Source organism: Stegostoma tigrinum, chromosome 19, assembly GCF_030684315.1.
Source record: "Stegostoma tigrinum isolate sSteTig4 chromosome 19, sSteTig4.hap1, whole genome shotgun sequence".
NCBI classification, from domain to species: domain Eukaryota; kingdom Metazoa; phylum Chordata; class Chondrichthyes; order Orectolobiformes; family Stegostomatidae; genus Stegostoma; species Stegostoma tigrinum.
In genome coordinates this window covers 394,579-416,715 of record NC_081372.1, presented here as the reverse complement: position 1 = coordinate 416,715, position 22,137 = coordinate 394,579, and the positions used below count along the sequence as shown (strand labels likewise).

Below are 22,137 nucleotides of genomic sequence, written 5' to 3'. Positions count from 1 at the left end.
GATGAGGGGTTTCTCATATGAAGAGAGTTTGGACAATTTAGACCTATACTCTCTGGAATTTAGATGAATGAGGAGAGGCAATGGCCTAGTGGTATTATCACTGGACTGTTAATCCAGAGACCCAGATAATGTTCTGTGGACCTGGGGTTGAATGGCAGATGGTGGAATTTGAATTCAATAAAAATATCTGCAATTGAGAGTCTAATGATGACCATGAATCCATTGTCGATTGTTGGAAAAACCCATCTGGATCACTAATGTCCTTTAGGGAAGGAAACTGCCATCTTTACCTGGTCTAGCCACATGTGACTCCAGACCCACAGCAATGTAGTTAACTCTGAACTGCCATCTGGGCAATTAGGGATGGGCAATAAATGCTGTCTAACCAGTGATGCCTTATCCTGTTAATGAATGAATTTAAAAAAATCAAATTGAGGTATTCAAGAAAGTAAAAGGCGTGATAAAATAGATGTCGAGCGAGTGCTTCTTCTTGTGGGGTATTCTAGGACGAGAGGTCATAATCTTGGGATAAGGGGTAGAAAATTTAAAACGGAATTGAGCTGAAACTACTTCTCCCAAAGGGTTGTGAATCTGCTACCCCACGTGTGGTCAATGCTGGGACAGTGAATAAATTTAAGGAGGAGTGAGACAGATTTTTACTTGATAGTGGGTTGAAGAGTTATGGGGAGAAGACAGGAAAATGGGGGTAAGGAACATATCAGCCATGATCGAATGGCAGAGCGGATGGACTGAATGGCCTAATTCTTCCGCTACATCTTATGAAAATGTCCCTCAGCCCTTTATCCAAGCTAAAGGATGATGGTGGTGTAGCCCTACTGTTATTGGAGGAACATAATCAGCTAAATCCCTGGGGGCATGCTTCAAAGCCAACAACTGGTTGAATTTAAACTCGTTAATTCAAACTAATCCTGAATTGTCAATAACATTGAGCTGAATTGTCATAAAGACCTAATCTAATTCACCATTGTCCTTCAGGGAAGGATATCTACTATTCTTACCCGTATGTGATTCCAGACCCGTCATAATGTGATTCTTACCTGACAATTAGGTCAGTTAGCAATAGATAATAAAGTTGATTCCAGCAGCAATTAGCAGAATGAATGAAAGGAAATTCCCTCTTTGACCAATTCGCTACATTGGGTTGACTTTAGCAATATACACGTTCTGAGCCTGCGTGCACGGGGTTGAGATCCTTATGAGAATCTGAGGAAGGGTCACCGGACCCGAAACATTAACTCCGTTTTCTCCTCCACAAATGCTGCCAGACCTGCTGAGTTTTACCAGCAACTTTGTTTTTGCTCCTGATTTACAGCACCCACAGTTCTTTTGGTTTTATTGAGATCCATATCGTCTACTTTTACATTTCCGTCAGTGAAGGAGAGGGTCTAGGCTCATGAGGCAGGACACCAATGAAAGGCTGTGTAGCAATGTCCAGCTACCAGCTTCATTACAGAATGGGCCTGCTGCAGCAGAAAGGTGGTTGTGAGGATATCTGAAAATAGAGGCACCCTCAGAAATCTGGTGACAGTTGGAAATGGAAGAAAGGAGAGAGTGAGGTAGGGGGTCTTTTTCAGGATGGCAGCTGGAGACTAGGGGAGTTCCACAGGGATCCGTATTGTGACCACAGCTATTCATGTTATACATTACCGATCTGGATGAATGAACCAAGGGCAGTGTTGCTAGGTTTGTAGATGTTACAAATGTTACAAAGCTCTGGTGCTGCCGCACTTGGAGTATTGTGTACAGTTCTGGTCACCGCATTATAAGAAGGATGTGGAAGCTTTGGAAAGGGTGCAGAGGAGATTTACTAGGATGTTGCCTGGTATGGAGGGAAGGTCTTACGAGGAAAGGCTGAGGGACTTGAAGCTGTTTTCGCTAGAAAGAAGGTTGAGAGATGACTTAATTGAGACATATAAAATAATCAGAGGGTTAGATAGGGGTGGATAGAGAGAGCCTTTTTCCTAGGATGGTGACGGCGAGCACGAGGGGGCATAGCTTTAAATTGAGGGGTGAAAGATATAGGACAGATGTCAGAGGTGGTTTCTTTACTCAGAGAGTAGTAAGGGAATGGAACGCTTTGCCTGCAACGGCAGTAGATTTGCCAACTTTAGGTACATTTAAGTTGTCATTGGACAAGCATATGGATGTACATGGAATAGTGTGGGTTAGATGGACTTCAGATTGGTATGACAGGTCAGCACAACATCGAGGGCCGAAGGGCCTGTACTGTGCTGTAATGTTCTATGTTCTAAAGATAGATGGAGGGATACATGGTGTTGAGGAAGTGGTGAGGCTGCTAGGAGAGTGTGCAGAGAAATGGCAGATGGAGTAAAATGGGGGGGATGTGTGAGGTTGTATGTTTTGATAGGAAAAATAGAGGTGTAGATTATTTTCCAAACAGCAAAAGACTTTGGAAATCTGATGCGCAAAGGGACTTGGAACTACTAGCTCAGGATTCTCATAAGGTTAACATACAGGCTCAGATGGCAGTTCAGAAGGGAAATGCATTATTAACGTTTGTTTAAAGAGGTCTAGAAAGAGCAGAAATGTACTGCTGATGCCATATTAGGCTGTGGGCAGACTGCATTTGGAATATTGAGAGCAGTTTTGAGCCTCAAATCTAAGGAAGGATGTATTGGCATTGAAGGGGGTCTGGAGAAAGTTTACAAGAAATATCCCAGGGATGCAGCTCTTGTCATTGATGAGCAGTTGAGGATTCTGGCTCTTTACTTGATGGTGTTTAGAAGGATGAGGGGATCTGATTGAAACTTACAAAATACTGGGAGGCCTGGATAGAGTGGATGTGGAAAAGATGCTTCCATTAGTAGGAGATACTAGGATCTGAGGACACGGCCTCAGAGAGAAGGGATGACTCTTCAGAATTGAGATGAGAAGGAATTTCGTTAGTGAGAGGATTGTGAATCTGTGGAACACAGTGCCATATCCTCAAGTAACTCCAGTGAATCTGTCAAGCCTGACTTGCCTTTCATGAAACCATGCTGACTCTAGTGAAATGAGCTTTGTTTTTACAAAAGTTCAGTTATCTTCTCCTTTGTGATTGACGCCAGCAATTTCCCCAATACAGAGGTCAAATTAGCTGGTCTATTGTTTCCCAGTTTTTGGCTGGCGGCAATGGAATAGGTGGCATCTGGGCTGCTGTGCCTGGGCTTTTCTTCTTCATCCTCTTTTTCTTTTTCTATTCCTTTTTTGTCCTTATTCGTTTCTCAGCTTTATTTCGTTTTCACTCAAACTTACCTGGTAAAGTGAGCTGTTCGGCAGGAAGGTCGCTTCAATGGGTTTCAGAGCAGTGATGGCATTTTGAGAGGCATCATGGCTATCGAGTCAGCCAACCTGTAAAACCTGGAGCAAGACTGTTCTTACTGTGTGGAGTGGGATTCTGGTGGTGGCATGGCATGGGCTGGTGTAACCGGGAGCAAGACTCTGTTGGCAGTATGGCATGGGCTGGTGTAACCGGGAGTGAGATTCTGATGGCAGTAAGGCATGAGCTGGTGTAACCGGGAGCAAGACTCTGGCAGTATGACATGGGCTGGTGTAACCGGGAGCGAGACTCTGATGGCAGTATGGCATGGGCTGGTGTAACCGGGAGCGAGACTCTGATGGCAGTATGGCATGGGCTGGTGTAACCGGGAGCGAGACTCTGATGGCAGTAAGGCATGGGCTGGTGTAACCGGGAGAGAGACTCTGATGTCAGTAAGGCATGGGCTGGTGTAACCGGGAGAGAGACTCTGATGGCAGTATGGCATGGGCTGGTGTAACCGGGAGCGAGACTCTGACGGCAGTATGGCATGGGCTGGTGAAGCCTGAAGTAGGACTGTAGCAGCAGAGCATGAAAAGTTGGACTTTTTTCAGTTATCTTTCTTTATTTCTTTTAATTTTATTTTAAATTAAAGAGAATGGCATCAATGCATGGCGACAGTATACACTTTTCACTGCATTTTATAGTGAATACACATGACGATAAATGATATAGTTCAATTCATTTTAATGATTAAGGATATCACATTGGCATGTTTCTAATCCACTGGTATCGTTCCAGAATCCAGGGAATTTTAGAAAATCGTAATAGTGTGGCCACTATCTTTGCTGCCACCTCCTGCAATACTCTAGGGCGCAGACCATTAGGCTCCAGGGACTTGTCTGCATTTAATCCCATCACTTTACTTAATACCTTGTCCTTCGTTATTGTAAACACACCAAGTTCTTCTCTAGTGACTGTAGTTTTTGGAAACAGATTTGGGATGGCCTTGCTGCAGATTGACACAGACAGCTTCAGTGACTGAACAGTTCCAAATGGTACGAAATGTTGTGCAATCATCAGCAAAAAAACCCCACTTCTTACCTGATGATGGAAGAAAGGTAATTGATGAAGCATTTGAAGATGGTCAGATCTGGGACACTATCCTCAGGAACTCCTGTAGATAAGCCCTTGAGCTGAGATGACTGACAACAGCAACCCTAACCATCTTCCTATGTGTCAGGGTTGACTCCACTCGGCAGAGAGCTTTCCCCCGATACCCATTGTCTGCAGTTATTTTTTCCAGTGCTCCTTGATGCTATACTTAGTTTAATGTGGCCTTACTTTAGAAAAAACTCCCTAACACAGAAGCAGGCTAATTCAAATATGTTCAAGTCTTGAACCTATTCCTTTTGATCACAGCCTCGGGTGTCTGTGAATGAGCTTATGTCATTTCTAATAAGCCATGTTGCAAGCTTGACTGATTGTCTCAAAATGATTGCGATGGAAGCTGTTAGCACATCCAGGATTATTCAGCATATGCTGCCCAATGTGGAACCAAGCGGAGGCTTGGGGATCGCTTTGCAGAACACCTACGCTCGGTTCGCAACAAACAACTGCACCTCCCAATCATGAACCATTTTAACTCCCCCTCCCATCCCTCAGACGACATGTCCAGCCTGGACCTCCTGCAGTGCCACAATGATGCCACCCGAAGGTTGCAGGAACAGCAACTCATATTCCGCTTGGGAACCCTGCAGCCCAATGGTATCAATGTGGGTTTCACAAGCTTCAAAATCTCCCCTCCCCCCACTGCATCCCAAAACGAGCCCAGTTCTTCCCCGCCTCCCTAACCTGTTCTTCCTCTCACCTATCCCCTCTTCCCACCTCAAGCCACACCTCCATTTCCTTCCTACTAACCTCATCCCGCCCCCTTGACCTGTCCGCCCTCGCCGGACTGACCTATCCACTCCATACCTCCCCACCTATACTCACCTCTCCAGGCTCCATACCCGCCCCTTTAACTTGTCTGTCTCCTGTCCACCTATCTTCTCCTCTATCCATCTTCAATCCACCTCCCCCTCTCTCCCTTTTTATTTCAGAACCCTCTCCCCATCCCCCCTCTCTGATGAAGGGTCTAGGCCCGAAACATCAGCTTTTGTGCTCCTGAGATGCTGCTTGGCCTGCTGTGTTCATCCAGCTTCACACTTTGTTATCTTGGATTCTCCAGCGTCTGCAGTTCCCATTATCTCTGTGGAATCATATCTCTTCGGTGATGTCTTATGTTTCATAAGGTGCAGGCTTATTGATTATGTTCTGTACTCTGTGTATTTTGACGAAATATGCTGTTTGATTTGATAAACTAATCATTGTGACATACAGCCAATGTACCTGGGATTGGATCAGCACTGAAATCCCTGCAAAATGTTGCTCAATTGTGGGGAAGGCAAAATGACTTATTTGGTAGTAACCTTTCAGCAGAAAATGCCACTTGTGTAGTTATTGAAGAGGAGAAGCATAAAACAGTTTGCTTAGCTTGTTTAAATCTTTGAGATAAGTTGTCTTTCCAGAATAATATGAATGGGACTTGGCATCTTTTAGAACCAATAATTGGGCCTTTGACATAATACCCAGTGAATAATGACCTGATCACAACAGCCACTGTCCTGCAGGATAGAGTTGAGGTGCTAGGTTTTTCTGCATCAAATTTATAAGGTACACAAATGAACAAGCCTTGGACCTTTATCAATCCCAACATGCATACTGACCAGTGAAAGTGAGTTTACAGTACACTGTCATGAAGAATCCGTTAGCAGATTTCTTAATGAGCACTTTGAGGAAAGTGAGCGCAATAGATTGCTTCATCTCAAAAGTGAACTTGCATTCAGGATAAAGACCAAATATACTCTGTGTTCAAATTTCAATGTCCATTGAAGTAATTCCTCAGAGCCCTGTCTTCTGTCACCAAGACACCCTGTATTAGCACACGCACTGTATTTGACACCCGTCTGGCTTTCTCGGAGTGTGCAGAACCTCTGATACTCCAGTTTATATCTGTCAGACAGGGTTCCCTGATTGGACCAGATTAACAACCCCAATCAGGGAACTCCATAAGGCCTACCTGGCTGACCTTGTTACAATGTCTACACCCATGACTCATAATGATTAAGTCAGGCAAACCATTCATGTAGTCCTCCATCTGATAGATTGAAAACAGAAATGGAAAATTAACCTACTTTGTTTGATCCTGAAGAACTGTACCTGATAACAATAGCACTGGAAACATCTTATTGTCTGGTACTACCGCCAAGGTGGCTTGAGTAGATCTAGTGGCTTGAATTTTTAAGAAGGATGTTAGTAATGACAACTTTCAAATTCATTGTTTTTTTTTCTGTTCAGTTTATTGCAGGTGAGAAGGAGGAATTCCTGCTGTTTGCTTCATTTTTTGAGGCAACCATGATTGACACTTCAGTGGGGTCACGCCCTGTCACGTTTGAAGTATCCATAGGTAAGAACTTGCCTTCATTGGCGTTCTGAATGAAATTGCAGCTGTGACGGTAGGAACAGCTAGTATTTTGGTCAAACCCTTCATTATCTGTGTACGGACACGCTGGGCGATGCTACTGTGGATCTCACCACTATTTCGTGGTAAAGTTATATCATCGAAATGAAAGGTTTCTCTCCTTTCATAAGTAGGATGAGGTTTGGTAGCAACTTTGTTCTGAAGACAATACTCCCGTGCAAGGGCGATGATGACAGGGAGAGAGAGAGAGAGAAAAAAATCACTGTTTTGATTGGAATACTATTCCAATTTCACAAATAACTTGGAAACTATTTCTCCTGGAACTTAACATTGTTCTTCTTTCTTCCCTGAACTTTATCCCTTTCAGGATTCAAATATTTTTTTCAATTTTCTTGAAAATCTACAGTGATCTCAGCTTTAAGCACTCCCTGTGGTGGGGGAGATCTACCAGGATGTTATCCAGGGATAAGGAATTCAGTCATGAGGAGAAATTAGAGAAGTTGGGATTGTTCTCCTTGGAACAGAGAAAATTATAGATGCCATATAGTCATACAGCATAGAAACAGGCCTTTTGGGCTACCAAGTCTTTGCTGACCAACAAACACCAAACTACACTAATTCCTTTTACCCACACTTGGTCAATAGCCTACAATGCTGGCACATGCAACTTGATTAATTTGGGATATTTGGTCGGCATGGAACAACTCTTTGACTGTATGACTCTATGCCTTTTAATTGCATATTCAGATGCTTCTTAAGTGCTGCCAGAGCACTGGCCTCCAACACCCTCTGAAGCAACATATTCCTCTTCTACCACCCGCTGGGTGAAAAATCTTTTTCTCAGATCTCCCCTAAAACACTAGCTCCTCACCTTAATCCTATTCCCTCTAGTCTTAGACTCATCTGTCATGGGGAGGAGCTTCTCACAATCTACCCTGCCAAGGCCTCTCACCCCATTGTATCCCTCCATCATAAGAAACAGAAGCGGAGTAGACCATCTGGCCTGTTAAGCCTGCTCCATCATTCAATAAGATCATGACTGATCATTTTGTGCACTCAGCTCCACTGACCCGCTGCTCACAATTGCCCTTAATTTCCTTACAGTTCAAAAAATCTATCTTTGCTTTAAAAGCATTCAGAGAGTTAGTCTCAACTGCTTCACTGGGCAGGGGATTCCACAGATTCACAACCTTTTATTTTGAGGCTATGCGCCTAGTTCTCATTTCACCTGCCAGTAGAAGCAACTTACCTGATTCTATCTTATCTTATTAATCAGATTCCTCCTGAGTGTTGTCTGCTCCGTGGAAAATAAATGCAGCCTATCAGATGTCTCCACATAATTGAGACTTTTCATCCCAGGCAACATCCTGGTGAATCTCCCGTGGACCCTCTCCAGTATGCCCGCTAAAACATCTAACGCCACGTCCATTAAAATCTTAACATATTCTAGAACCTCACCACCCCAACTGAAATCCTTGCCTTTAATGTCTAGATCCTTTGTGAATACAGATGAGAAGTAGAATGGTAGGTTTAACGTATAATGAATGGCTAAGGATCCTGGGATTGTATTCATTAGAGTTTAGAAGGATGATGGGAGATCAAATAAAAACTTACAAGATAATGATGGCTTAGAAGGGGTGGACGCTGGGAAGTTGTTTCCGTTGGGCGGGGAGACAAGGACCCGTGGGCACAGCCTTAAAATTAGAGGGGGTAAATTTAAAACTGAAATGAGAAGACATTTCTTCAGCCAGAGAGTGGTGGGCCTGTGGAATTCATTGCCACAGAGTGCAGTGGAGGCCGGGACGTTAGATGCCTTCAAGGCAGAGATCGATAAATTCTTGATCTCACAAGGAGTCAAGGGCTACAGGGAGAGTGCAGGGAAGTGGTGTTGAAATGCCCATCAGCCATGATTTAAATGGTGGAGTGGACTCGATGGGCCGAATGGCCTTACTTCCACTCCTATGTCTTATGGTCTTATGGTCTTAAGTATTCATTTAAAACCTCACCCTTGCCCACAGGCTCCATGCAGAGGTTACCTTTTTGGTCTGCAGTAGATCCCACTCTTACCTTGGTAATTCTTTTCTGTTTAAATTACTTACAAAAAGCTTCAGGGATTTCCTTGATCCCATCTGCCAAAGATATTTTGTGGCCTCTCTTTATTCTCTGAATTTCACTATTAAGCAAGGTCCAACACTATCTTTCGTAGGACCTGTTTTTAATGTGCTGTATCTGACACATGCTTCCTTCTCTTTAAAATCCTTACAGTGTGGAAACAGGCCCTTCAGCCCAACAAGTTCACACTGACCCTGGAGCATCCCACCCAGACCCATCCCCCATAACCCACCTAAACTACAGACCCCTGCACACTACGGGCAATTTAGCATGGCCAATCCACCTAGCCTGCACATCTTTGGGCTGTGGAAGTTAACCAGAGCACCCAGAGGAAACCCAAGCAGACACGGGGAGAATGTGCAAACTCCACACAGGGTGAAATTGAACCGGGGTCCTTGGCGCTGTGAGGCAGCATTGCTAACCAATGAGTTACTGTGCCACCAATTCTTTGACAAACCGTTGACAGTCCTTGATATCCAGGTTTCCCTGGACTTGCTGCCTCGGCCCTTCACTCTTAGAGGAATATGCTGGTCCTGAAATCTCATTATACTACTTTTAAATAACTCCCACTTTCCAAATGCAGACTAACCTGCCAGTAGCTGCTCCCAGTTTATGTTTGCCAGATCTTGTTGAAAGATATGAAGATCAGCCTTCCCCCATTTTAGACACTTAACTTCTGCATTACCCTTAGCCCTCTCCATATTGACTATGAAACTTATAGTACAATACTCACTATCCCCCAAATACTCGCCCTCTAAAACTTCAAGTTGATGTGACCTAATTTAGATTTTCAAAATGTGGTTTTGATAGACTAGAGAGAGGGGTTTCTTGAATAAAGTCAATAACCAGAGGCCACAGATTCAAAACCACCTGTAAAAGATCCAGCGAAATGAAGACAAATGTTTTTGTTCAGAGTGGTTTGGATCTTGAACACTTGCTAAAAAGGCGGTGGAAACTGATTCCATAAATAGTTTGTACTGGAGTTTGTCAGGTGTCTGCAGATGAGGATTACAGACAAAATGTGGTGAACTAAGACTAAGCACAGCTGCACTTTTAAAGTGTCAGCACAGGGTCAAATGGCCTGTTTTGATGCTCTGAAGTCTCTCAGGATAATTATTGTGCGATTGTACATGACAATATTCCCTATACCTAACGCCACGTGCCACTTCCTCATTTACATCTGAGTAGTCATTCCTGTGAAGCCTGTTTGTTTTGTAGAATCTTTTCCGTGAAGTTTACAATGGAACAGCACCGAATAAAATAAACAAGCTTTATAATTTCAAAATGCCTCAAGCAATTTGAATGTGTGAGTACAGAAGTACCAAGTGACCAGCTCAGCCTCTGCTGGAGACTTCCACTGTTATAGATGCAGGCCTTCAGCCAATTTGATTCACTCCACATGACATCGCTGAGCACATTGGATACAGGAACCACTTCAAGTCCTAATAATATTCCAGCATAACACTGAAATCTTGTGCTCTGGAACTAGCTGCTTCTCTTGTTCAGCTGTTCCACTACAGTTACAAAGCTTGCATCTACACGAAAAGGTTTTCATTAAAACTAGGAGTTGTCCATTATGGCCATTTATTACCCATCGTCTACTGTCATTTATCAGCAAAGTGATGCGGTGCTAACAGATGGTACTTACTCAACAATAATCTGCTCATCAATCCTTCTTGGTTTCCACCAGGCTCAGTCACCTCCAGAACTACTTATAGCCTTGATCCAAATATGGACAAAAGAGTTAAATTTGGACCTGAGGATGATTGTCTTTGACAACAAAGTAAAATTTAACCAAGAGTAGCACCAAAGAGCCCTGAGCCAATGGGAGTGGGGGGTAAATTCAGCTGGTTGGAGTCATATCTGGCATGTAGGAAGATGGTTGTGGGTGTTGGACGTCAGTCACCTCAGCTCCAGGACATCTCTGCAGGAGTTCCCTAAGATAGTGGTGTGGGCCTAACAATTTTCAGCTGCTTCATCAATGACCTTCCTTCCCTCATAAGGTCAGAAAAGTTCACTGATAATTGCTCAATATTCATTTTCATTAATGACCCACAGTGGCAGCCTTGCATACTAGAACATAGAACATAGAACAGTACAGCGCAGAACAGGACGTTTGGCCCTCAATGTTGCTCCGACCTGTGAACTAATCTAAGCCCATCCCCCTACACTATCTCATCATCATCCATCCACTTACCCAAGGACTGTTTAAATGCTCCTAATGTGGCTGAGTTATCTACATTGGCAGGAAGGGCATTCCACACCCTTACCACTCTCTGAGTAAAGAACCTGCCTCTGACATCTGTCTTAAATCTATCACCCCTCAATTTGTAGCCAAGCCCCCTTGTAGAAGCTGATGTCATTATCCTCGAAAAAAGACTCTCACTGTCCACCCTATCTAATCCTCTGATCATCCTGTATGTCTCTATTAAATCCCCTCTTAGCCTTCTTCTCTCCAGTGAGAACAGACCCAAGTCCCTCAACCTTTCTTCATAAGACCTTCGCTCCAGACCAGGCAACATCCTGGTAAATCTCCTCTGGACCTTTTCCAATGCTTCCACATCCTTCCTGTAATGGGGCGACCAGAACTGCACGCAGTAGTCCAAGTGAGGCTGCACTAGCCTTTTGTACAGTTGCGGCATGACATCACGGCTCCGGAACTCAATCCCTCTACCAATAAAACCTAACACACCGTAAGCCTTCTTAACAGCACTATCAACCTGGGTGGCAACTTTCAGGGATCTATGTACATGGACACCAAGATCCCTCTGCACATCCACACAACCAAGAATCTTTCCATTGACCCAGTATTCTGCCTTCCTATTATTCTTCCCAAAGTGAATCACCTCACATTTATCCGCATTGAACTCCATTTGCCACCTTTCAGCCCAATTCTGCAGTTTTTCCAAGTCTCCCTACAACCTGCAACATTCTTCCACACTGCCCACCACTCCACCGACTTTGGTGTCATCTGCAAACTTACTAACCCATCCACCTATGCCTGCGTCCAAGTCATTTATAAAAATGACAGACAGCAGTGGTCCCAAAACAGATCCTTGAGGCACACCACTAGTGACCGGACTCCAGGCTGAATCTACTATCAACAAGAAACCTTCTTCAACAGCAACTTTTAAACCTGTACACTCAATCACATAGTGATAGGAATTAGACCGCAATTTCTCTTTTCGTGGGCTTCTTTTGAGTTCTACTGGAGGCTACTTTTTGATCTTTGGGCACAACATTTGGGTTTTCAGGGGATAATTTTTTAGTCTCACTAACTCTTTCGTTTAGCAATACCATCATAAAGTAACAATATCTCTGCCTGTACTGGAGAATTTCAACTCACATAAACAGATTTTAAAACTTCAGTAATATCGTCCAAAAATCATCATCATGCCATTAAACCTAAAACCACAAACCACAAAATACAAGGAAAGCATTAGTTTTGTAGGGATGACAATATTTAAATTGGCACAATACGATAGGCATAAGTTAGTAACAAATATTTTTATTGAACAGACTGATATGCACAAAAAGTCATGACTCTAAAGCCTTTCTGCTGACTGGAGGTGTCACAGCCAAACAGTTGTATGTTTCTCTTAAAGCCAATCACTCAAGTAATTCATTGCACGGGAGATGCTTCAAGATGTGACAACACATTCGTATAAATCTTTACTAAATAAAACTTCAACGTTATGTTAAACATTTGACTCAGTGTTCATATTTGTAGTTCCTGAATCCTGTGGTTTTAATCTAGAGATTCCACATTAATTTGCGAGGAATTTGTCGCTAGACCTTTCCTGTTTCCAGTTGGCTAAGTATTTCTTTCCTGAAAAATTTTAAATTGTCTTCTCCCCTGTTTCCGTTTCAGATCCTCCCAACCTTTGAAAACTCTCTATTCCTGTAGTAGCCCATCCTTCCCCTTCGCAGCTGCTCTCCCTAACTTTACATGCTTCTCTCCCGTTTTACAGACTCTGTCACCATGCTGCCTGACTGGCTCTATCCTCTCAGTTGGCCTATCAAAATAAAAGCATGGGAAAGAACCAGCCTATGATTGAAGGAGCAGTTTCCCCATTTCTACCGATTCTACTTGGGGGTGACTTCTTGTGATTGGCCGTCTCTGTGGGGAATTGAGCAACAACCCAAAGGCTGGTGAGGATCCGGAATTTGCCACCTGAAAAGATGGTAGAAGCACAAACCCTTACCCCATTGAAAACATTACTCGTGTTTTCACTCTCTGATCAAGGGTCCAGGCCTGAAACATCAGCTTTCCTGCTCCTCAGATGCTGCCTGACCTGCTGTGTTCATCCAGCCCCACACCTTGTTTTTTGGGTTTTCACCTGCATTTTCAGAGCTGCAGAGCTAGATGGCACTTTATCATCAACCACAGATACACTGGGCCAAATGGCCTTCTTTTGAGTAGTTTGTATGTGCAGCATTTTACATCCTCCTCAGCAGGTTTGCAGCCGCTGAAAGTTGGCGAGGGAAAGGAGTGGGAGGGAATGGTGCCCTTCCCACCAACAGCTGTCCATCCTGACCTCACACTGAAAGGATGAGTGAAGCCTAGGCTGGCCATTCTGCACACACCACCCCTCCCAGTATGGAGTCTCACTCCACCTCTGAGATATCCACACTTATCTGATCACCTTGGCTGGAATTTCAACACGAGGAGGGACTGCTTTCAGTCCCACGCCTGAATTCCTGCAGCATTGTCTTAAGCAGTAAGTGCCTTTGCATTCTTACTGCTTCCTGCAGTTTATTTGGAACATACAGATTCAAATTAGGAGTCAGCCAGTCTGTCCCTTAAGCCTGCTGTACCATTTGAAAAGATCATGGCTGATCTGATTATTGACTTTAATCCACATCCTGTCAACACTCCACCCATATGCTTTGAGCTCCTTGTTAAGCAAAAATTCATTCACTACTGTCTTGTTTTCAATAGCTGTACCTTCACCATTCTCTGGGGAAAAGAATTCCACAGATTCATGATTCTCAGAGAAAAATGTTCTTCTCATCTCTGTCTTAAATGGGAGGTCCTTTAATATTTAACTATAGTGCCTGGCTCAATCCTCTCCTGCAAACGTACATGGAGTAGCGTAGGCTAGATGGGCTTCCGATCAGTATGACAGGTCGGCACAACATCGAGGGCTGAAGGGCCTGTACTGTGCTGTAATGTTCTATGTTCTATGTTCTTAAAAGTAACTACCTTTGGCTGTCAGCTGCCAAAACCCCTCAGGATCTTATGGGTTTCAATAAAATTATCTCTCATTCTTCTCAACTCTGATGGAGACAGATTCAGTCTATTCAACCTTCCTTCCCAAGGTGCCACCTCCATTCCAGGTACATCCTCTGACGTTATTATCATTATTCAATAATACCTTTCTTAAATAAGGAGACCAAAACTGTACACAGTTCTCCAGATGTAGTCTGCACCTGTACAACTGCAGCAATAAATTCCTTTCTTTATATTCCATTCCCATATATAACAACATTCCCTTTGTCTTCCAAATCATGTGCTGCAGCTACAGAATCCTGAGAAATCAATACAGTGTGGAAACAGACCCTTCAGCCCAAAAAGCCCACACCAAACCTCAGAACATCTCCTCAGACCTATCTCCTATAGCCCACCTAATCTACACATCTCTGAACACAATGGGCAGTTTAGCACGGCCAGTCCATCTAACCAGCAAATCTTTGGACTGTGGGAGGAAACCCACACAGACACAGGGAGAATGTGCATATTCCACACAGTTGCCCAAGGGTAGAACTGAACCCAGGTGCCTGGCACTGTGAAGTAGCAGTGCTAACCACTGAGCCATCGTGCTGCCCTAAATTTCTGTGATTCCTGTACTAGTACATCCGGATTCTTGTGTGCCTCACAGTTACACAATTGCTCTTGGGTTAAATAAAATGCTACTTTTCTATACTCCCTGTCAAAGTCAATGAGCTCATCTTTTCCTACTTTGCACTCCATCTACCATTTTTTTGCCCAGTCAACTGAACCTCTTCCAATCCTTACGCGGACCGTTTGGGCAGATTCACCTGATTAAACAGTCCGGGTTTGGTGACAGGTGTGAAATTGACTGTCATGTCTGCTCAGAGGTTCCTTGGATTTTCATGCACGATTATGCGATTCTCATCACATTACGTTTTTGAAAGAAGAGTCTTTGGATTTGAAACATTAACTTTGTTTCTCATCCCAGAAGTGCTGCCAGACCAGCTGGGTTATGCCAACAATTTTTTTTAAGTTGTTGTGCTGCCCTGAAATCTGCATGTGGGAAGACTGAGGACAGTTCTAAACATGAAATCAAAATGTTTAATTCTTTGCAGGTAACTATGGAAAATTGGTAGAAATTGTCACAAAAAAGAAAAAAGAAGGGAAGGTGGATGACAATGAGGAGAAGAGATCTCTACTGGACTCAAAAGATTCAGATGATGAGCTAGAGAATGCTGAAATCAGTTTGCCTCCAAAACAAAACTCAATTACACCACCTGCAAAAGCAGAGTATACAGAATTTGACAGGTGAGTTCTATATTCAATAAATGGATGCTAAACAATTATTTGTTTTTAAAATGATTTTGCATATTCACTGGCAAAGCCACCATTATTGTTCATCCTTAGTTGTCCCAAAAACGTTAAAACGGACCCTCTTCATTTTGTGAAGGTTCACCATTGGTGATGTTTGGGAGATCATGGACTCTGATTCAGCGACAATGTGACTTTACTGAAAGGGTTTATAATAGATAGGTTAAAATAGTATCAGAGATAATGGGAACTGCAGATGCTGGAGAATTCCAAGATAATAAAATGTGAGGCTGGATGAACACAGCAGGCCAAGCAGCATCTCAGGAGCACAAAAGCTGACGTTTCGGGCCTAGACCCTTCATCACCTCTAGGCCCGAAATGTCAGCTTTTGTGCTCCTGAGATGCTGCTTGGCCTGCTGTGTTCATCCAGCCTCACATTTTATTATCCTATAATAGATAGGTAATGGTTTGTATTTAAAGAGGAGATATATGAATTACAAGACTTATTTATTCCTGTCTGGTGCAAAAGTAAAAGAGGAAAAGTGGTTCACTCATGGCTTACAAAAAGATTTAGGGGCAGTATGTGATCCAAAGAAGAGATATATAAAATTGCCTGAAAAATTAGCAAGCCTGAGATGTGGGAGCATTTTAGAATTTAGCAAACGAGGACAAAAATTTTTAATCAATAGATTATGATAGATATTTATAGATTTTAAAAAATAGTTTGAGAGTAAGATTACAGGGAGCATAAAAAATGACTGTATAAGTTTCAATAACTATATGAAGAGAAAAGGATTGGTAAAGAAAAATCTAGATCCTCTCAGTCAGAGGCAGGGAAATTCCAAAGGAGAAGAAAGACATAGCAGAAGACTTGAACACATACTTTGAAAGTGGGACTGCTGTCACCCAGTTCCATTCTTATCTGCCCAGTTGTAGCCAGGGAATCACTTGCAATGGTTTCTCTTCCTGTTCCCACACGATTACCTCTGATATTGTGTAAGAATCTATCCTTAATTCCTCCTATTTCTCATCCACATCCTGCCTCTCGGTGACAGCCTCCAGAAATGCATTAATTTCTAAATGGCTGCTGAAAGCCCTCTGAAATAACCCCACAGAGGCTGATATCCCATCAACAAGTCACACTTTATTTGCACTTAGAAAGTCCTTGACACTGGTCCAGCTTCCTCAGAGCCACCTCCCAGAGTGTCAGAATAGCTGACACTCCTCTTTTTATCTGTCATCCAGGGCTCCCTGATTGGACCAAATTAATAGTCCCAATCAGGGAGCTCGTATTCTATGAAGTCCACCTGCTTGCCATCATTACCTACATCCCTCCACCACTGAGTCCGAGGATATAGGCTGGTCTTTTTTCCTGAAGCTCCTCCTGGAGTGTTGATGAAGGGTCTAGGCCCGAAACATCAGCTTTTGTGCTCCTGAGATGCTGCTTGGCCTGCTGTGTTCATCCAGCTCCACACTTTGTTATCTTGGATTCTCCAGCATCTGCAGTTCCCATTATCTCTGTTTTAGCACTGAGTCAGGTTCCTCTGACTCTGCATTGGATACGGGCAGTGTGTAACACACAGTAGCTTGCCTCTTGCCTCCATGGGTGTCAGGAGAAATTTGCTGTTCTTCGGGTGGCAAAGGTGTTGATATGGTGCGCTTTGACGTGTCCATCTCAGAGTCCGAGGTCTCTTCATTTCTTGACAGAGAGGGAAAACCCACTGGTTCTGTCAGCCTTTTCAACTATTCTGGGCACATTTTCCTGTTCTACCATTTGTGAGTTTGCAGCTTGTGTATGGCCCAAGAGCTTGTTCAAGAACGTCAATCCTACTCAAACTTTATCTGTCTCTGGTCCTGACTGTTGGCCATACAGACCATTCCCATGGTTCCTATACAAAACTTTGTCTCTGTAGTAAACTGACTGTGAGGCTTAGAGGCATCTTGTGTCTGGCATTGCTGCTCCTGATGCCATTTCACCCTTGCCCCTGGTCCAGGAAAGTGAGATTTAACCTGGTGTGTATTTTGCTTTCCATTAACAGCTCTGCTGAAGCAGTATTTGTGTGAAGGGTGGTGCTATCATCAAATAGGACCCAGGACTGTTTGGTATCTAATGAAGCTGTTGGATGTTTCTTTAAGCCTGCATACAAACGTTGGACTGCTGTTTTTGCCAGGCCACTGAATAATAGATCATATGGAGCAGCCCTTATTATGTCAAATCCCATTTAACTTTAAGAAATACTCAAATTCCCTGCTGATAAACAATAGCTGGTTGTCTGTGACTGACACTCCTGGAATCTGTGTATTGCAAAGGTGTGTCCAGTTTTTCTATTGTTGTTCCCTTGTTTGCCCAACCACTTTGAGTGGGCTTCCACAATGATTAAGAACAATGAGCGCATGAAAGGACCCGCATAATCAATGTGTAACCAAGTCCACAGTTTAGTGACCATTCTCATGAGGGTGGGTGAGCTGCTGGCACTAATTTTTGTCATTGTTGGCACACTGGGCTTTGCCCCACCAACATGGCCATGTCTGGCTACCAGACATAACATCTCACCAACACCTTCATTTTGGAGACCCTGGTGGGGTTCAGCCAGTTCCTGGCAGTTTCCTTTGCTGGGACAATCATTCTTTCTCCCAATAATAATATATTGTCATCTATCATGATCTGGTCTCACTGGATCCAGAAAAGTTTCAATTCTGGTTGTGACTGTTCTTTGGTTTCTCCAGTTATCACCAGCTGTTTCAGTTTTGTCAGGACCGGATCTTTTTGCATCCAAAGTATGATATTGTCACTGTGACTAAGCATTTAGAGCTATTTTGGAATCTTTAAGTGACGGTATCTCTAGAGATGAATCTGCCAGTGGAAGGCAGCTCAGCATTTGCACTTGACCTCCTGGACAGTGTTCCACTTTGTAGTTATATGCACTCAGTATTAGAGCCCACTGCTGAATTTGGCTTGAAGCTATGGGCAGCTCAGCCTAGTTTCCTTTAAGTAGACCTGGCAGGGGTTTGGGTTCATTATTACAAATTTGTGTCCGTAAAGGTATTGGTGGAACCTCCAAACTCCAAATGTGACCACCAAACCTTCCTGCTCTATTTGGATATAAGCTATTGGGTGTTTCTCTCTATGGGGCCACATATGAGCTAAGACTACTCCGATGACATACGAGGGGTGGGATCATTGCATATCAATACCAGGTCTCACTTGGGATCACAGTGTGCCATTACCTTGGAGGATGATAGCTGCTTTTTTCACTTCCCAGAAGACTATGACTTGGCTATGTAGCCGTTTAACCGTTTGTTTACTTTGATTTGCTCTGGTTTGAATGTTGCTAAGCAATTTAACTGTTCTAAGCCAGATGTGGGTGGACTTTTCAGGGTGTGAACTTTCCTGGATACTGGCCTATGAGTTCTCTTACTCAGTTTAAGTCAAGTAGGACTCATTTGCCGTCTGAAGTCCTCATACTGGCAGCAACTACAATGGCTTGCATCCCGGATTCTGAAAACAATTTTACTCATTTAGCCAAGGCTTGGCTTTGCTTTGGGGTTTTGTTGTGGGCTGTATCCATCTGTTCAGGATGTGTCCTGAGGCTATGCAATTGCCTTCAGTTAAGTGGTATTCCCCGAGCTCAGTGAGACTGGCGAGGATGTCCACATCCACCGGAATACCCGGCAACTCATGCTGTACTTGATGTATTTTCCATTGATAAAGCCAGCTGGAGTGCCTGTTTGAAGTCCAGTTGGACTTCAACTAGTAATGACTTTTGCACATGTACATCATTAATCCCACGTACCAACCAGTCTTACAGCATCTCGTTAGGTGACAAACCAAAGCCACATGTCTGTGCCAGCCATCTTCGTCAAAAATCCTGATACGGATACCCTTTATTCTTGAATTGTTGAATGAAAATGAAAGCATATCAGAATTAGAGGAAGAGCTTGGGGTTGTAACATTCCTTCATTAAATCCGTAAACTCTTGAAATGTTTTAGTATCTGGTGCCTCAAGGAAAGTTAGGCTCCTAATAACCAAAAAACCTGCGGGTCCACAAGCTATCTGGACACTTGCCTGGAAAAAGTAATGCACCCTTTCCACATACTGGGCTCATGCTTCGACAGCATAGTCAAGTAAGTCAAGTTTCCCAAATAAGGACATGATTCCAGAAATGCTTACTCCAACTCAAAGACAACTGTGCAAACGAGTTTTTTGAAAAATGTGCTTTACTCTCATCACCAGTCCACAGAGGCCAGTATCCTGTCACCAAATCACCCCTTATTTATACATGGAAAGCCTTTGACAATGGTCCAGCTCCCTCAGAGCTAGAATGTCAGAATGTCTGACATTCTTCTTTTTATCTATCAACCAGGGCTCTCTGATGGGACCAGATTAGCAGCCCCAATCAGGGAACTCATATTCTAACAGAGTAAAATATTCTGTTTTAACAAAGATTTGTAGCTCAATTTGTGGTTTCACAATTCATGAGAAAAGAAGAAAACCACAGTCAGCTTCCATTTCTGGACGTCAGAGTTGAACGTATGACCAACAGGGAGTTACAAACCTCGGTGTACAGGAAAGCAAACCATACTGACCAAATCCTCAACTCCCACAGCAACCACCCCAGCATCCACAAATGAACCTGCATTATGACACTATTTAAATGTGCTGGGACACACTGCAACATGCCAGAACTACGCAGGAAAGAGGAACAGTACCTGTACAAAATCTTTGCTTTGGATAGATATCCCCGGAACTTCACCCACTACTAGATGTACCCACTAGATAGACAACAACAGGAGGACACAGTACACCCTAACGCACTGGCCACACTGCTCTACATCACGAACATATCAGAACTGGCAACAAGACTCCTAAGACCACTAGGAATCATGGGCCTATTAGCCCATGGCCACTGTATGACAGACACTCATATGGATTAAAGACCCCCATTCCCACAACATGCAGAATCAGCGTGGTTTACAAAATACCATGCAACGACTGCAATAACCATTACATCGGACAGACAGGAAGGAAACTAGCCATCAGTATACATGGGCATCAGCTAGCAACAAAATGACAACGATGATCTTTCCTTAATATCAGTGTACACGGATAATGAAGGCCATCAGTTTAACTGGGACAACGTAACCATAGTAGCCAAACATAGACACGCACAGGAATTCCTAGAGGCCCGGTTCTGAACCCAAAATGCAATCAACAAGCACATACAATTGGACCCCCCCATATATAAACTCATACAGATCAAAACTGGAAATGACAGTATTCTCCATGACAGACCGGACAGTATAAATTCCAAGCTGGAGTAGAATAACATCACTTCATTGGAGGCTCCACTGATGATGTCACTGAGCATGGTGATGACACATCTGAATGAAAACAAGCCAGCTCAGTGAGCAAATCAACTACCTCATGAGGTCTATTTGGCTGACCTCATTACCATCACTATACCCTCAGCTCTCCATCACCACCACCTCTTGCAACTCCTTCATTGTCTCTAAATTGTTAGTTATTTGTTCAACATCCAGTATGGGATTAGCAGAGATTTCCTCCAATTAAATGTCAGGAAAATGAAGCCAACAACTTTAATACCAAATACAATCTCTGTTCCCAAACAACAACTTCATCTCTCTGCCTGGCAACAGCCTGAAGCAGAATCGCTTGCAAACTCTTATCACTGCACCATCAGCATTAAGGTAATCTATTTCTACCTCTGTAACATTTCCTAACTCTGCAAATACCTCAGTTCATCTGCTGCTGAAAGACTCATCCATTCCTTTGTTATCTCCAGACTGTTCTAACTCACTCTTGCTCTGTCACATTGCACACTCTGTAAGGTTGAGGTTATCCCAACACTGCTTTCCATGTCCTTACTTATACTAGTCGCGTTCACCTTTCATCCCATGCTCACTTGGCTTATATTGGCTCCAGGTTAAGCAATTACTCAATTTAAAAATTTTCATCTGCATTTTCAAATTCCTCCATGATCTCATCCTTTTCTACATATGTAATCACTTCCAGCCACGTAGGCTCGGACATATCTGTGTATTCCTCTAATTCTAGGCTTTAGTGCCTTCCCAGTACAGCCGCTTCTGCCATAATGCAATAATTACATTCCTGTGCAATGTCATATTATAGAAAATCGCACTATAGAAACAATGGGGTCTATGGGAAAAACGGGGCTGGGGCGGACCACCAAAGAGTATCACTCGAAATCATTCAAAAATCGCTCAAGCCTAACACAGGATAGCAAAGTTTGAAGTGAGTGTTTAATTCATATCTAATAATGAAATAAAAGTACATTTAACACCTTACCTTAAAAAATGTTAAGATGACTTGATGGGGAGGATGTTTTGAGGTTCCTCTGTTGTTAATGCAGGGGCTGATGGTTGTCATTGTCATCATCTTCACCACCTTCAGGTGCAGTTGTGGTTGCCGGGTTAGGGCAAAAAATGGTTAATCCAGAAGTGGATGGCTGTGGTTCATTATCTTCTGACTGTTTCTTGGGGATTGGCTTAAAAAAAATCTGGTTTTTGCTGCTTTTCCCTTTTTCTTCATTCATGAAGAAGCTGTTCATAGAGTGTCAAATAAGATCTTATTCCACAAACTGCTCGTTGTCCTCTAAGAGCTGCAACTCTTCTCAATTTCCCTCAGGATAGAAGACAAAAGGAAGTGGAAAGGACTT

At 43.3% G+C, this 22,137-nt stretch overlaps 1 protein-coding gene across 1 annotated transcript in view; it reads left to right on the top strand.

Moving 5' to 3' along the window:
* fer1l4 (fer-1 like family member 4) overlaps nt 1-22,137 on the top strand; it is a 253,912-nt gene that overhangs the window by 62,540 nt on the left and 169,235 nt on the right. The window contains exons 16-17 of the mRNA XM_059652665.1: nt 6,677-6,785; nt 15,243-15,435. Coding sequence (XP_059508648.1) covers nt 6,677-6,785; nt 15,243-15,435 — 302 coding nt within the window. The remainder of the gene's footprint in view (nt 1-6,676; nt 6,786-15,242; nt 15,436-22,137) is intronic.